The sequence below is a fragment of the Gigantopelta aegis genome, chromosome 15 (genome assembly GCF_016097555.1).
Source record: "Gigantopelta aegis isolate Gae_Host chromosome 15, Gae_host_genome, whole genome shotgun sequence".
Lineage (NCBI taxonomy): Eukaryota > Metazoa > Mollusca > Gastropoda > Neomphalida > Peltospiridae > Gigantopelta > Gigantopelta aegis.
In genome coordinates this window covers 29,581,643-29,594,368 of record NC_054713.1, presented here as the reverse complement: position 1 = coordinate 29,594,368, position 12,726 = coordinate 29,581,643, and the positions used below count along the sequence as shown (strand labels likewise).

General features: G+C 39.8%; 1 protein-coding gene across 5 annotated transcripts in view; it reads right to left on the bottom strand.

Moving 5' to 3' along the window:
* Positions 1 to 12,726, bottom strand: part of LOC121389870 (kinesin-like protein KIF20B) — an 81,919-nt gene that overhangs the window by 56,376 nt on the left and 12,817 nt on the right. For all 5 annotated transcript variants that reach the window (XM_041521525.1, XM_041521526.1, XM_041521528.1 and 2 more), the window contains exons 7-14: positions 11,734 to 11,845; positions 11,528 to 11,599; positions 9,366 to 9,512; positions 8,719 to 8,884; positions 6,797 to 7,003; positions 4,877 to 5,016; positions 3,695 to 3,854; positions 1,781 to 1,909 (exon numbers count right to left, since the gene is read on the bottom strand). In XM_041521525.1, the coding sequence (XP_041377459.1) occupies positions 1,781 to 1,909; positions 3,695 to 3,854; positions 4,877 to 5,016; positions 6,797 to 7,003; positions 8,719 to 8,884; positions 9,366 to 9,512; positions 11,528 to 11,599; positions 11,734 to 11,845 (1,133 nt within the window). The remainder of the gene's footprint in view (positions 1 to 1,780; positions 1,910 to 3,694; positions 3,855 to 4,876; positions 5,017 to 6,796; positions 7,004 to 8,718; positions 8,885 to 9,365; positions 9,513 to 11,527; positions 11,600 to 11,733; positions 11,846 to 12,726) is intronic.

Here is a 12,726-nt window from a genome sequence, read left to right as displayed (position 1 = left end):
TACATATATTTACAATGCATGAACATGTGTATTAAAAACAAACACCCAGGTTTTGTAACTTCAGCCTTGTTTGTTCAACTTCTATCCACTTAAAATGAATTAAGCTTGTGACTTTGGTGCAAAAATGAGCTAAAATGCCACTAAAAATTAATCAATATTATTTTTAGCAGATGTTGCTGATTAAAAAGTTAAAGTTTGTTTTGTTTAACAACCCACTAGAGCACATTTATTTATTAATCATCAGCTATTGGATGTCAAACATTTGGTAATTTTGACATGTAGTCTCAGAGAGGAAACCTGCTACATTTTTCCATTAGTAGCAGATCTTTTATATGCACCATCCCACAGATAGGATAACACATACCACAGCCTTTGACATACCACTGGTGGTGCACTGGCTGAAACGAGAAATAGCCCAATGATACCAAGGCCTTTGACATACCAGTCATTGTGCACTGGCTAGAATGAGAAATAGCTCAATGATACCAAGGCCTTTGACATACCAGTCATTGTGCACTGGCTAGAACGAGAAATAGCTCAATGATACCAAGGCCTTTGACATACCAGTCATTGTGCACTGGCTAGAACGAGAAATAGCTCAATGATACCAAGGCCTTTGACATACCAGTCATTGTGCACTGGCTAGAACGAGAAATAGCTCAATGATACCAAGGCCTTTGACATACCAGTCATTGTGCACTGGCTAGAACGAGAAATAGCTCAATGATACCAAGGCCTTTGACATACCAGTCATTGTGCACTGGCTAGAACGAGAAATAGCTCAATGATACCAAGGCCTTTGACATACCAGTCATTGTGCACTGGCTAGAACGAGAAATAGCTCAATGATACCAAGGCCTTTGACATACCAGTCATTGTGCACTGGCTAGAACGAGAAATAGCTCAATGATACCAAGGCCTTTGACATACCAGTCATTGTGCACTGGCTAGAACGAGAAATAGCTCAATGGGTCCACCAATGGGAATCAAATCCTAGACTGTTCTTTACCACTGTGCTATGTCCTGCCCCCCTGCTGATTAGACTCAGGGTTTCTAGATTATGGTAGCCCAACTCCCATGGCTAGTGATATTTAGTGTTGGGCTATTAAATAACTACTATTGCCATGCCAGACAGGGTTTCTAGATTATGGTAGCCCAACTCCCATGGCTAGTGATATTCAGTGTTGGGCTATTAAATAACTACTATTGCCATGCCAGACAGGGTTTCTAGATTATGGTAGCCCAACTCCCATGGCTAGTGATATTCAGTGTTGGGCTATTAAATAACTACTATTGCCATGCCAGACAGGGTTTCTAGATTATGGTAGCCCAACTCCCATGGCTAGTGATATTCAGTGTTGGGCTATTAAATAACTACTATTGCCATGCCAGACAGGGTTTCTAGATTATGGTAGCCCAACTCCCATGGCTAGTGATATTCAGTGTTGGGCTAGTAAATAACTATTATTGCCATGCCCGACGGCTAGTGAATTATTTTTTGGTCAAATGTTACAGTTAAGTCTATTTTGCAAATATGAATATCCTGACCTCACTGCACGCCCCAATGTTAGTGTGTTTAAGCTCTATCTCCATCTTTAGGTGACATATCCAATTATTACTATCATTTAGTAAAATTGTATTAACTTAAAGTAAAGTAGGGCTAGTGAATTTTTAATCGTGGCTAGTACATTTTTTAAGTCACAGATCCCATGGCAAGTGGATTTAAAAACAATTCTAAAAGTGCTGTAGACTACAAGGCCGAGTTTCTCCCCGGTATTACCTTGTGTGATGTCCGCTTGACATCGGCCAGCTGAAACTGGAGCGAGGTTTTCTCCTGTGTTAACGTCTCAACGTCTTTGTTCAGTCTCACAATCTGCGACTGAAGTTCATCAAGTTTCTTGTTGCATTCCTGTTGGGAAAAAAACCCATGTTCAAGTCACCTCAGTACATAACAAAAATATGGTTATTTGGTGTCTAATATGGTTATTTTGACTTTGGTCAATAGATAGAAAGGAAACCCGATGCCAGCACATAGGCTACGCCTATCAATAAAGTAGCAAGGGGAAGCTACACCGTGACCCGCCGTACCTCAGGAGAGGGCTCCATCACTGAGCTACACCGTGACCTGCCGTACCTCAGGAGAGGGCTCCATCACTGAGCTACACCGTGACCTGCCGTGCCTCAGGAGAGTGCTCCATTACTGAGCTACACCTTGACCTGCCGTGCCTCAGGACAGTGCTTCATCACGGAGCTACACCGTGACCTGACGTGCCTCAGGACAGTGCTCCATTACTGAGCTACACCTTGACCTGCCGTACCTCAGGAGAGTGCTTCATCACTGAGCTACACCGTGACCTGCCGTGCTCTATCACAGAGCTATATCATGACCCGCCGGGCATCAGGAGAGTGCTCCATCACTGAGCTACACGGTGACCCGCCGTGCTCTATCACAGAGCCACATCATGACCCGCCGGGCCTCAGGAGAGTGCTCCATCACTGAGCTACACCGGGCCTCAGGAGAGTGCTCCATCACTGAGCTACATCGTGACCCACTATGCCTCAGGAGAGTGCTTCATCACTGAGCTACACCGTTACCCGCTATGCCTCAGGAGAGTGCTCCATCACTGAGCTATACCGTGACCCGCCGTGCTCTATCACAGAGCTACATCATGACCCGCCAGGCCTCAGGAGAGTTCTCCATCACTGAGCTACACCGTGCCTCAGGAGAGTGCTCCATCACTGAGCTACACCAGGCCTCAGGAGAGTACTCCATCACTGAGCTACATCGTGACCCGCTATGCCTCAGGAGAGTGCTCCATCACTGAGCTACACCGTGCCTCAGGAGAGTGCTCCATCACTGAGCTACACCGGGCCTCAGGAGAGTGCTCCATCACTGAGCTACATCGTGACCCGCTATGCCTCAGGAGAGTGCTCCATCACTGAGCTACACCGGGCCTCAGGAGAGTGCTCTATCACTGAGCTACACCATGACCCGCTATGCCTCAGGAGAGTGCTCCATCACTGAGCTACACCGTGACCTATCACAGAGCTACATCATGACCCGCCAGGCCTCAGGAGAGTGCTCCATCACTGAGCTACACCGGGCCTCAGGAGAGTGCTCTATCACTGAGCTACACCATGACCCGCTATGCCTCAGGAGAGTGCTCCATCACTGAGCTACACCGTGACCTATCACAGAGCTACATCATGACCCGCCAGGCCTCAGGAGAGTGCTCCATCACTGAGCTACACCGTGCTTCAGGAGAGTGCTCCATCACTGAGCTACACCGTGCCTCAGGAGAGGGCTCCATCACTGAGCTACACCGTGCCTCAGGAGAGGGCTCCATCACTGAGCTACACCGTGCCTCAGGAGAGTGCTCCATCACTGAGCTACACCGTGCCTCAGGAGAGTGCTCCATCACTGAGCTACACTCCACAGCAAAATTTAATTTCGAAGGCTCAACAGTACTATTTGATTAGTAGGATATCAATCTTATCACATTACAAGTTTCCAGTCAGATAAATAAATTTGACGTCAACACCTATGATGTACCATGTGGTTATTAAATATTGTAGATGGCATTAACATTTTATTACACCATTTCAAAACTTAACAACAATTCTGCAGAATAAACTGATGCATGTTAAAAAAACCCAACTGGAAATCCAACTTTAAAGTTCCCTCTTTATTCACCTCGACTTTCACTTGCTCTGCGTGAAGCAGCATGGAGGAAACCATCTCGTCATCATCGTCATCGTCGTCTTTCCGGCGCCGCTTACGCTGGTGAACAGATGACATGAACAGTTTAACACGCATTTCTTCTTTCTCCATCTCCTTCTCACGAATTCGCTCACTGTAACAAAACCAGCAAATAAAAGTAAAGTTTGTTTTATTTAATGACGCCACTAGAGCACATTGATTTTTTATCTTATCAGGGGCTATTGGATGTCAAATTTACGGTCATTCTGACACTGTTTTTAGAGGAAACCTGCTGTCGCCACATAGGCTACTCTTTTACGACAGGCAGCATGGGATCTTTTATTTGCGCTTCCCACAGGCAGGATAGCACAAACCATGGCCTTTGTTGAACCAGTTATGGATCACTGGTCAGTGCAAATGGTTTACACCTACCCATTAAGCCTTGCAGAGTACTCACTCAGGGTTTGGAGTCGATATCTGGATTAAAAATCCCATGCCTCGACTGGGATCCGAACCCAGTATCTACCAGCCTGTAGACCAATGGCCTAACCACAACGCCACCGAGGCCGGTTAAACCAGCAAATAGTTATATAACTTGCATTCATCATACAAAATAGTGATCCCCAAATGATAAAATCACCCAACTCATTTTTCTCAGCAATAATTTTCTTTTCTTTTTTTTTAACATTGGGAAATTGAAAAAGAATATAATTCAATTAGTATTCATTAGCAACTCAAAATATGACTGAAAATCTGGAAAAGCCGAATCTAAAACATTGTCAAAATAACAATATAATAATCAAAGTATCAAATCCCCTCGGTGGACACGGGTCTCTTACTGGGTTTTACCTCGTCCCAACCAGTGCCCCACAACTGACAAAAGTCATGGTATGTGCTGTCCTGTTTGTGGGAGTACAAAAGAAACCTTACTGCTGATGAAAACATGCAACAGGTTTCCTCTGAAGATCATTACAACATCTAATCACAGATGACCAATAAATCCATGTATTCTAGTGGAGTTGTTAAAACATACTTTTTTACTTCTTTTTTTTGTGCTATTCTAAATGACTAAATAAGAAACTTTTCTCGAGGCTGTAGCTTTAAGTGATAAACTGCAGCTTTAAGTGATAAACTGCAGCTTTAACTGATAAACTGCTATTGTCCAAGTTTTATCACCTGCATTCGTCTTCTATCTCAACTATCTGCTTCATCATCTCCTCACACACCTCCTGGCGAACTCTCGCCTCAAGTCGAAACTTGCTGTGTTTCTCCTCTAACAACTTATTCTCGAGATCTCTGATTGTAGCAAGTAGATCCTAAAATAACACAAACAACATAATATCATTCAACTTGTTCTTGAGATCTCTGATTGTAGCAAGTAGATCCTAAAATAACACAAACAACATAATATCATTCAACTTGTTCGAGATCTTTTACTGTAGCAAGTAGATCCTGAAATAACACAAACAACATAATATAATTCAACTTGTTCTTGAGATCTTTGGATTGTAGCAAGCAGATCCTGAAATAACACAAACAACTTAATATCATTCAACTTGTTCTTGAGATCTTTGGATTGTAGCAAGTAGATGCTGAAATAACACAAACAACATAATATCATTCAACTTGTTCTCGAGATCTCTGATTGTAGCAAGTAGATCCTCAAATAACACAAACAACATAATACCATTCAGCTTGTTCAAGATCTCTGATTGTAGCAAGTAGATCCTTAAGATATTTAAGAGAGGACAGGTCTACGTCCACGGTAAAGAGAGGACATGTCTACGTCCAACGTAAAGAGAGGACAGGTCTACATCCACCGTAAAGAGAGGACAGGTCTACGTCCACGGTAAAGAGAGGACATGTCTACGTCCACGGTAAAGAGAGGACAGGTCTACGTCTAAAGAGAGGACAGGTCTACATTCCTACAAAAGTGTAGTGTACCCACGGTAAAGAGAGGACAGGTCTACATCCACGGTAAAGAGACGACAGGTCTACGTCCACGGTAAAGAGAGGACAGGTCTACGTCGACAGTAAAGAGAGGACAGGTCTACGTCCACGGTAAAGAGAGGACAGGTCAACGCTGACAGTAAAGAGAGGACAGGTCTACGTCCACGGTACAGGCATGTTACTGACCAAAAATGTTTTTCAAGGAAAAATTGTGCCATAGGTCCAGGGGAAGAGCCCCGTACAGGGGTCAGGGAGCAGCGTCCCCTGAAGCTATTGAAGTTACAGGATTTTAGAGGCATTCTGAAGCTTCTCCTAGCAGGTAAAGTTAATCTTGAGAGATAAAAAATCCATGCTTTTAACCATAACATTAATTATGAATAACAAATGATTATTACTTCTGTCTTCCCACCTCATATTCATTGAAACAGTGAAAACCACTTCCTACAAAAGTGTAGTGTAAATCAGATTTGTGAAGGCATGCCTATCATACAAATTACGTTCATATTATTTTAAAAAATAATTTAAAAGCAAAACATACCCAACCAACAACAGAATGTCACGTAAAGAGAGGACAGGTCTACGTCAACAGTAAAGAGAGGACAGGTCTACGTCAACACATCTTCATAAATCAAGGCTAATATTCGTTCCTCGTATTCAGCCTTGATACATGTCGTCAAGAAATCGTGCCACAAAATGCTTAAATTTCATTGGATGCGATGAGATCTGATTGCAATGAATCGCAACGCTCCTTATAGATTCCCTTGTTATTGTAAACAAAGATGGCAGCACCAGCGTCAGGCGGTTAATTTTTTATATTGCTTTCAAGATTGTCACATGTTACCAATGCTGTGATTGGTCAGCGATGTCATCGTGTAAGGGACATAATCGGTGTTACAAATTTTCTTCCAATAGAGGGCGCTAGTAGTGGATATCAGTAATCTTGACCACATGTATTAAGGCTGAATACGAGGAACAAATATTAGCCTTGATTTATGAAGATGACGTCAACAGTAATGATAGGACAGGTCTACGTCCACGGAAAAGAGAGGAGAGGTCTACATCCACGGTAAAGAGAGGACAGGTCTATGTCACAGTAAAGAGAGGACAGGTCTACATCCACAGTAAAGAGAGGATAGTTTTACTAACTTGTATTTCCTGGTCAGTCTCCTCGAGATCGCTGTCATCATCGGGGAGCAGAACATTCTGGCCCATCTGTAGATCACTGTTCATCTTTCTCATAGTGCGGGGGGTTGGGGCCTCCCAAGGAATGGATGGACGAATTGCCGGGTATTCCTTTACACTGGGTTTCGGTACCACTTTTGGCTTCGGATCAGGCTTCTGAACGACCACAACCTGAAGGATAAACAAACTGTTGCCAGACAACTCTGAAATAATGTACTCCACCACCACCCAGAAAAGGGTGGGGTTTTTATTAAAGGTTTGCATGACCATGGGACGAATTTTCAAAAGTTATTTATCTCTTAGTCATAGACCTCACCATTTAAGACGGGTCTCGGTGGCGTCGTGGTTAGGCCATCGGTCTACAGGCTGGTAGGTACTGGGTTCAGATCCCAGTCAAGGCATGGGATTTTTAATCCAGATACCGACTCCAAACCCTGAGTGAGTGCTCCGCAAGGCTCAATGGGTAGGTGTAAACCACTTGCACCGACCAGTGATCCATAACTGGTTCAACAAAGGCCATGGTTTGTGTTATCCTGTCAGTGGGAAGCGCAAATAAAAGATCCCTTGCTGCTAATCGGAAAGAGCAGTAAGTATTATTTTCGTGTATTTTTCTAATTTTTATGTTAATTTAGATCAGTTGTTGATTAAAATTAGGCAAAAAATTGGGAAAGTCGTGTTTACTTAAAGGCATTTGTGGCCAGCTGTCAGTATTTATGTCCATATTCCCAATAACAATGGCTTTTTGACAAGAATTGTTTTTTAACCTTTAGACTACTGGATTAATTTTTAACAAAATCCACGTTGAGTGGGTACAAGTTTATAATTTTTACTCACATATATTCACTTAAATGTTTCATAAATACATGAAATAAAGTTCATATATGAATCGGTAAGTATTATTTTCGTGTCTTTTTTTGTAATTTTTATTATTTTAGATCGGCTAATGGTGATTAAAATTAGGCAAAAAATCGAAAAAGTTGCGTTTACTTACGGGCATTTGTGGCCAGCTGTCCAGTATTTATGTCCATTATTCCCGATAACAGTTGTTTTCTGACCAGAATTTTTTTTTAAACCCGAACTACGATTCATATTGCAATATTTGGTAATTTTCGTTGTTAGTAAAACGATCAAATTTATTATCAAATTAGCTGTTACAATCAGCTATCGATCCCTGAAAATTACCGCGACGTGCCGCCATTGTTGTCAAGCGAAAATACTTGCCGAAAACCACTTTTTGAACTCAAAATTTCAAGGTATTTTCAATTGAAAAAATCAAAACAAAAACCACCATTTTGAAAAAAATTCTTTTTTCTTTAATTATATTTCCGTTTCTGGTGAGTGTCGTGTGCAAAACGGCGGGAAATATGAATTGGGGAATGCACTGTATACAGTGTACAGTATATCGACTGACGTGACGTCGGGCGAGATATCTCGCCTGCAGTAGTCAGAAGGTTAAAAACGAACTATGATTCATATCCCAATATATAGTGATTTTCGTTGTTGGTAAAACAATCAAATTTATTATCGAATTAGCTGTCGCAATCAGCTATCGATCCCTGAAAATTACCACAAAGTGCCACCATTGTTGTCAAGCAAAAATACTTGCCGAAAACCACTTTTTGAACTCAAAATTTCAAGCCATTTTACAGCGAGAAATCTAATTTTAAAGACACAGGAAGCTAAGTTGTCTTTTGGTTCCTGTTAATAAATCGTTTGCAAAACGGCGAGAAATATGAATTGGGGAATGCACTATATACAGTGTACAGTATGTCGACTGGCGTGACATCAGACGAGATATCTCGCCTGCAGTAGTCAGAAGGTTACGGTTACGTATGGAAAAAAAGTCTTTTTTATGGGGAGAGTGGATGAGGGAGTTGCAGTCTTACCTGTTTGGCAATAGCAGAGAACTTCAAAACGTTGAGAGTTTCATCAAACATGCTGCCACACTGGTTTACATTGACAATCATGGCCGCCTTGCCTCGGCCACAGAAGAAATTCTGAAAGAGTCTCGTCAGTTTGCTCTCTCGAAATGGAACAATCTTTGGATGTTCTCTGTAAAAGATAAATATTATTCACAGTTATTAACACTACACAAATAAATTGCATAAATGGAGAATGTCCATGTACACTAATTTCAATGAATAACAAAACAGTTACATCATGCAGTTTTTTAAAATAAAATTATCTATCAGAATCACATACTTTGACCTTATACATCAGGTGTTAATAATAATAAAACAAAAATTTTAATTAAATATTACAATGCATAGGACTATGCACATAGATATATCTGACTTATTGGCTGATGAAATTGCTTTAGAAACCAGAGTGAATTTTAAATTTAAAAACACTTAAAACTGACAATTGGTAATCAAGAGAACAGCAAAGTCACTATGAGGAGTTAAAATTATTTGCTCCTCGTGAATTTATCGGGGACAGATAATTCACAAAATTTTCCTCATTGCTTATTAAGTTATTCACTAAATGCCTGATAACCAAGGTCAACATGAAATGTAATAAAGCGAATACAAACTTATGCATCTGGTTGTGTCGAAGAATGTCGATGCACCGTCCCAGAGTCATTAATGATGTGTTGATGTTCCCTGCTTCCTTCAGCCGATCTCCTGTTGCATGTGTTTTCGAACTTCGCTCTGAACCGGCCAAGTCACACAGAGAAAGCCTTGAAAAACAAAGCAAATATATCATACACCTTCAAACAAACATGTGATGTCAATGCCATTGCTTTTACTTAAAACAAATTGGTTTCTGTATTGTTTGCACAGTGATGCCAATGACAGTTTTGCCATGAGCTAGGCAAGAAATTACGTGAAATTTCAGTTAAAATGTATGGAACTTTTTATTGCAAATTGATCTGTTTGTCACTCAATTAAAACTTTCCAGGCCTTTCCTGGCAAAGACTGAATGACATTGCATAAAATATCTACCTATTAAAGGCTATTTCACAAACTATCACACTGATGTGGGATAATGTCATAAAGAGACCATTCCTACCTCTTACAAAAATAAAAATTCTTCAAATTAAATAACATAATTCCAGCAATGATTTTGTCAATAAAAACTAAAAAATACAAACAGACACAGACACAGACACAGAGAAATGCAGGATGCCTTCCATCCCATATTCCCGTATGTTCATGTCTGGAATAGCTTTAAAAAGTAGAGAAAAACTATGTCCCTTAATCAAATTTTTATGGATTAAGGCAGACTATTTTCCTCATCCGATACACTGAATACCCTAAAACATCTGCATCACAGTTAACTAGTAATTAACTTAACCCACAACAGGGGTAGCTCTGGCACTTGCCAAATTCGCCAATTGCGAATTTTAAAAACAATCGGCAAATTTTATTTTAATTTGGCAAAATAATTTCAAATATTAATAGATATTTTGGTACAAAATAACTGGGTTTCTGTAAGTTTAATAGATAATTAGGTGAAATTTCTGCTAACCCAGAACTGGCCCTGCAACAAGATATTTTACTACTCTGTGTACAAGGAACTGATTTCAGATCTTTCAGTGACAACAACAAAATTTTTTCCAGAGAAACATCCAGATAGCCTAGGCATTATAATTTGAAATACTAGGTAGCAATGTTCCAGTTAATCAAGTTAGTTACCACTGCTCATTTGTCCCATTTGATTATTTATTTGAATAACAGTTGAGTAATCAAGTAAAACCTTATACCATCCATGTGGAGTTCAACTGTTACTTCCCTTCTACTTTCACAATCCTTAGAAACCCAGTGAACAAGTTAACTGTTATATTCAGTTTACATTTACTCTTTATTCAACAGCTGGAGACACATATATATACATTTAATATAAAAAGTACACATACCTTGCTATTTAATAACTAATATATCTTAGAAAATTAATCAATATTAGAAATATATAAACATTTTCATTACTTCTGAAGTGTTTGAATAAAGTGGCTAACAGATTCAAGCTCTATATATATGTACATTTAAATGATTTAATCCTGCAACCACGTTTCTATTGACAGAATATGATGAAGGATAAAGCAGTCACATCTGTATAGTAGTGAGGTTATGACTTTTGACATCACTCATGTGACGTCCCACGCATAGCTACATTACAAAATTACTCATTTCACCTCTAGGTTATCGTACTATGTGGCTGAAATAACAGAAATAGCTTTTCCCCTGAATTTTTATGGTCTGCAGGATAAAGATAATAAGCAGTTATTGATGTCGGGTATCTGCTTTATCCTGTTCATGCTGAATGAGAAATTCCGCGAGGCTCTGCCGGAATTTCTCATTCTTACAGTCACAGGATAAAGGAGATATCTGACATCATTAACTAGTTATTCTCTATATTGAGCACTGATCAGCTTGTATAAACCGATCATCAATCACAAAATTTTGAATGAAAAAAAAGAAGTTTGTTTCGTTTAACACCACTAGAGCACACTGATATATTAATCATCGGTTATTGGATGTCAAACATTGAATGTCACGGTCATTTTGAGTCATAGAGATGAAACCCGCTACATTTTTCCATTAGTAGCAAGGGATATCAGACAGGATGGCACATACCATGACCTTTGGTATACCAGTTGGGGAGCACTGGCTGGAGCAAGAAATAGTCCAATGGGCCCACCGACTAGGATAAAAACATTTGACTGATTCCCAACACTAAACCTAGGTAACTTACATGCTCACTCGGGCAAAATGAGGATTGTGGCAGTCACTCACACGGATGATCTTGATGTTGAATATGCAGTGACTGAAAACATAAACAGGGGACACATTATTAAACAGTGATACATATTTAATACGAAATTGTTTTGCTTGTGTCAAAATATGCAAAAATGTTGAAAACGTTTTTTTATATTTATTTATAGATTTTATGTGACAAACCTTCGTGAGGAATTGTGGTTGAGTTTGGTGCAAGCCATTTTTAAATTCTTCTGTCCTACAGTCAGCAACTTGTAAGCTTCATCAGCATTTGTTACACAAATCTCTTTTAAACCTACAACAGAGAAAACAAATCTCTTTTAAACCTGCAACAGAGAAAACACAGATCTCATTCAAACCTACAACAAAGAAAACACAGATCTCTTTCAACCTACAACAGAGAAAATACAGATCTCTTTCAAACCGACACCAGAGAAAATACAGATCTCTTTCAAACCTACACCAGAAGAAAATTGAGATCTCTTTCAAACCTACAACAGAGAAAATACAGATCTCTTTCAAACCTACAACAGTGAAAACCAACATCAATAAACCGACCAGGCCTAGAAAACGTTTACTGTTCCCACAATTTTGTAAGAGACTGGTATCAAATATTTGAGGGCTAACAGGTGGAAATGCCCACTGCTTGACAAAATGAAAATAGTCTACTATTTCACCCTTTTTAAAAAGAAAAATTGTTAGTATTTTTCTGGGTAATAGGCGTTTTCAAGATTTGTCCAAACATTTAAAACATGTTTTTCTAAAAACAATCATGGTTTTGGACAATACAATCATGGTTGGTAATCCCTCGATTCTTACCTACCAATAAAGCACTTAGAAAATACATGATCCAATACAAAGAGTTTTTTAGAGTGAATATGGGGATAAGTAAATGCTTAGGCCAACCTCCAACTCTTTTTTACATTGTACCGATTCCTTCCTTCTTTCTCGCTCTCGCACCTCTAAAACTTTCTACATTGAACAAGCTGTCATCACTATGCCACACACCAGTGATGTCACAGCCTACGATGGTTTTATGATATCATAGTGCTAAGATAGCTTCGGAAATATGGGCCCAGTTTATCAAAAAACAAGGACAGAAACAGTTTTCGAATACCATAGTGCTAATATCCAGGCAAAAGATTTTCAAAGCTATTTTAGCACTATAAAATCGTA